At 31.3% G+C, this 3,778-nt stretch overlaps 1 protein-coding gene across 1 annotated transcript; it reads left to right on the top strand.

Annotated features, from left to right (window-relative positions):
* Positions 1–883: 883 nt before the first annotated feature.
* On the top strand, positions 884–3,696 carry LOC105618175 (nitrogen permease regulator 3-like protein). Its single transcript, XM_012199716.1, has 7 exons — positions 884–1,045; positions 1,165–1,436; positions 1,506–1,601; positions 1,682–1,900; positions 2,204–2,537; positions 2,691–2,867; positions 3,325–3,696. Exons 1-7 carry the CDS (start codon positions 884–886, stop codon positions 3,694–3,696), a joined length of 1,632 nt encoding a protein of 543 aa, XP_012055106.1.
* The last annotated feature ends 82 nt before the right edge of the window (positions 3,697–3,778 follow it).

Consider the following 3,778-nt stretch of genomic DNA (forward strand, 5'->3'; position numbering starts at 1 on the left):
GCTGCAAAATCATTTTATCGTGTCTCTCGTTGTATTGCGGCCGTTTGTCTTTCAATGCTCGGCTCAAACGCATCAATTGCGTTCGATACCGATTGCCTGTGATTGTTTCAGTCGGTTTTAACAGTTCGTAATACACTACGCCGAGCTGATCCCACCAAATACAGAGCATGACCTTGGACGTCAAAATCATCGTTCTTGAAGCGTTGAAATCACTCACGATACGTTCTTTCACTAATAGCGGCCTCATCATAAGTATTTGAGCGCATTCAATGAGCCTTAGCCGCAGATTTCTTCATATTGAAGCAAAAAATTAAAATCTCCCGCAAATGACGAGAATTTGGCTTGTAAACTGACATTTTCAATCGAGAATAACTTTATGATGCAGACACAAATCGACTAATGTTTCTATGGGGTTATGTTGACAGATGCCCAAGTTTATTGTATGACGTCTATTATCTATTTATTTCGACCACTACTTACCGCTAAAGCCATCTATAGGAAAACGGCGGAAGCAAAGTTGTACACCTAATAGAAGTATGTTCGCCTTTATTTTATCGGCGGACGTTACATCAAAGAACTGACTCGAGCAACTGAAGCTGGAAATACAATAAAAAGCACAAGCAATAGGAACAGGGAATAAGAGATTTTAACTTATCAGAAACTTATTAATAATAGAATGGATGCTTTCTGATAGGTTGAAATCTTTTATTCCTATTGCCTGTGCTTTTCATTGTGTTTAGCGCTTAACGCTTGTGCCACAACGCCACAAGTATTTTGCGGTTACAAGTTTTGAACTGTCATGTCCTCTCTCAGAGTCCTTTTTCTCTGCCTGATAACAATTGTGATAACAATTGTTGAAAAGTTATTTACTTGATTTAAAAACATGGGAATCCATCCATTGAGTATAATTTTGGTAAAAAGTGATAGCAAAGGTGACAGATTATTATTTCGATATCCGCATATGACAAATCATGTAAGAGATTTGAATCAGTACACAAAACGGAAGAATCCTTATTCATTGACTAATACGGAAGATTTATTGCAGGTTTTTTGTTTATCTTAATATTATACAGCATTTACGAAAAAGTTATTGCAGTTTTTCTTTAATTCTATTCTTAATTATATGACTATTAATTTGGTAATATGTTTTATTGTATTCGACAGTCCTTACCATTTCCAACATCAAACATAAGTAATGGAAATTTAACTGGTTTAACGGATGAAGTCCTCTCTACTTTATTTGCTGTAAAACCAGAATTATGTGAACAGAAGTTCGAATTAAAAGTAAATGATGTTCGCTTTGTTGGACATCCAACGTTAGTTTTATCTCGTGGATTGAAGGAAGTAAACTCGTCTATGCTTTTCAATATAGTTTTTGCGCTACAAGCACAAGCGAGTCATTCAATAGTAAAATGTTACTATGATCTAAGCAAAAGGTAATGTAATTTCAACAAATGCGCAAAAAATATTTATAATATTCCGAAGTAGCATTTTCATGTGCTTAGATTAGGCATAGCGTTGAGACACGAAGAGAAAAGATGTGGCTTTCTGACAGATGAAATAAAGATAATGGTATCGACACACGATGAGATTGCTGGAAGGTGATAAAATATTTGTTCTATTTTTTTATTTTTCATAAAAATATTTGTTAAGGTATATTTACAAGTTTACATATGTTTAGATCTGAAGGTGAAAGCGATTGCGACGAATCACCATATGAATTAATTCTTCAAAGAAGCTCATTAGCACGTGGTTTAAAATCCGTATTTAGTAATCTCAGTTCTTCTGGCATTGTCAATATCATAATTAACAAGTGGATTCAAGTTCGTTTCTGTCTTCCACAAAAGGTTCATCAATCACATAAAAAAGGATTGCTCATCGACCCCGAAATTATAGACAGGTTTGTTTAATAACATTTTTATGCCAGATATGTGGAGTATATATAAATTATAAATAAAGAAATTTTAATGAAGAAATATAATGATTAAGTAAAAAAATGTTGTTTATTAAAAATGATACATTTAACAAATCTTTTGTATAAAACTTTAATGATTACTTAAGCGATTATTTATTTATACTTATTGAAATTTTTTTTATTAAAATCAAACTTCAATTTTGAGATTTTGATGGATATTTTTGATTTCTATTTTCACTATATGTACAATTTTAAATGTATCTGTCACATCATATCTGTGTTTTGCAGATGTTTAAACAGTTTAAGACCTTATCATGGCATACTCTTACTAACTGAGCCATTGGATTTATTAGAATCTTTGCAAATAGACTGCTCTCCAGCGCTTAAACGTTTGATTCAGATGTACAATCCATTGAAAAGTTTGCAAACTTTAGCCGCGGACTCAGATTTAACACTTGCACAAGTGTTTCAACTAGCTGGCCATTTAGTTTACTGGGCAAAGGCTACAATAATTTATCCACTTTGCGAAAGCAATGTTTATGTTGTTTCCCCCGACGCTATTTTGACTAATCAGCTGCTAGATTCTTTCTCCGAACACTTCCCAGGAATCTGCTTACTTCAAGTATATGCACCATAATTTTCTGATTTTGCATCTATAATATGTAATTTTAACTTTTTTGTTTTAATTTAAATTGAACAACGTGATGTAAATAAAACTTTATTATTGAATATTAAATTTGATGTACACTGTTAAACACTGTTTGTGTATTTTTAGGTAATCAATGATTTCTCTCTACCAACTTCAATTAGCCAAAAGTTGAATCCTTTGAGCCAGCCGCAGCAACAAACGCAGTTGGTAAAGATAATTATATGGCTATTAAAAAATCATTTGCTCTTACAATTGCATACATATGTGCGCTACATACCAACAGTATATGGACGTTTATCATTGGTAATTTGTAAACACATAATTTATTAGCGAAATAAAAATATATTTACATAGGCAAAATTGATTAGAATTGAAAGACGTTTAGAAATAGAGAGGAACTATTTTTTTTTTAATTTTATAGCTTTTCTTCAATTAATATTTATTGCAATTCGTTGTAGCCCTTCCCTCAAAATGACACTTATTTCTGCGCTATTATAATAGTTTTTCATTCTATAAAGATTAATTCTGTGATCTAATTTTTATTATTTATGCAAGAGATTCTCATCTTGAATATAATATTAATAATAATTTTAAGATAAAAATTAATTATATATTTCCATTATATAAATTAATTTTAAAAATTAGAAGAAGGAAGAGGATAAAAAAGAAAAAGGATAGTTATAACTTGATCTTATATTTATTATAATATATATTTCAATCTCGGTAAACTTTTTTCAAATTTTCTTTTGTTTGTACTTAGGATATACAGGATCAAGAAACATGTGATACAAATACAATGGAAGAAAGCGAAAGTATATGGAGTTTAAATGAGACACCAAAAGGAACGCCAACTGAAATCAAAGAAGAATTGTCACTCACAGATAAAGAGGATACGCTATATGATTATCAATCGGAAGATTATGATATTCCTTCCAATGATAGAAAATTACTCGATAGATTGTGTCGTCTTGGTTATTTTGACGGAGATTATCATCTAGAGGAGATTATGTATTTAGAAAATATTCGTAGATCTCAATTATTACAACTTCTGGATAAATTTCGGGATGTATTAATGACTTCCGAGTGCGAAGATGCTGCAATAGCACTCTTTTATAGTCGATTAGGTACTTGATTGTAATTGTTACAATTACACACACACACACACACACACATATGTGTGTGTGTGTATATATATATATATATATATATACACA

This window comes from Atta cephalotes, assembly GCF_000143395.1.
Source record: "Atta cephalotes unplaced genomic scaffold scaffold00016, whole genome shotgun sequence".
NCBI classification, from domain to species: Eukaryota; Metazoa; Arthropoda; class Insecta; order Hymenoptera; family Formicidae; genus Atta; species Atta cephalotes.

Coding starts and splice junctions, on each gene's coding strand:
- LOC105618175 (XM_012199716.1), top strand. CDS start 884: ATGGGAATCCATCCATTGAGTATAATTTTGGTAAAAAGTGATAGCAAA. Junction 1,046..1,164: donor ATACGGAAGATTTATTGCAG/GTTTTTTGTTTA, acceptor TGTATTCGACAG/TCCTTACCATTTCCAACATC. Junction 2,538..2,690: donor CAGGAATCTGCTTACTTCAA/GTATATGCACCA, acceptor GTGTATTTTTAG/GTAATCAATGATTTCTCTCT.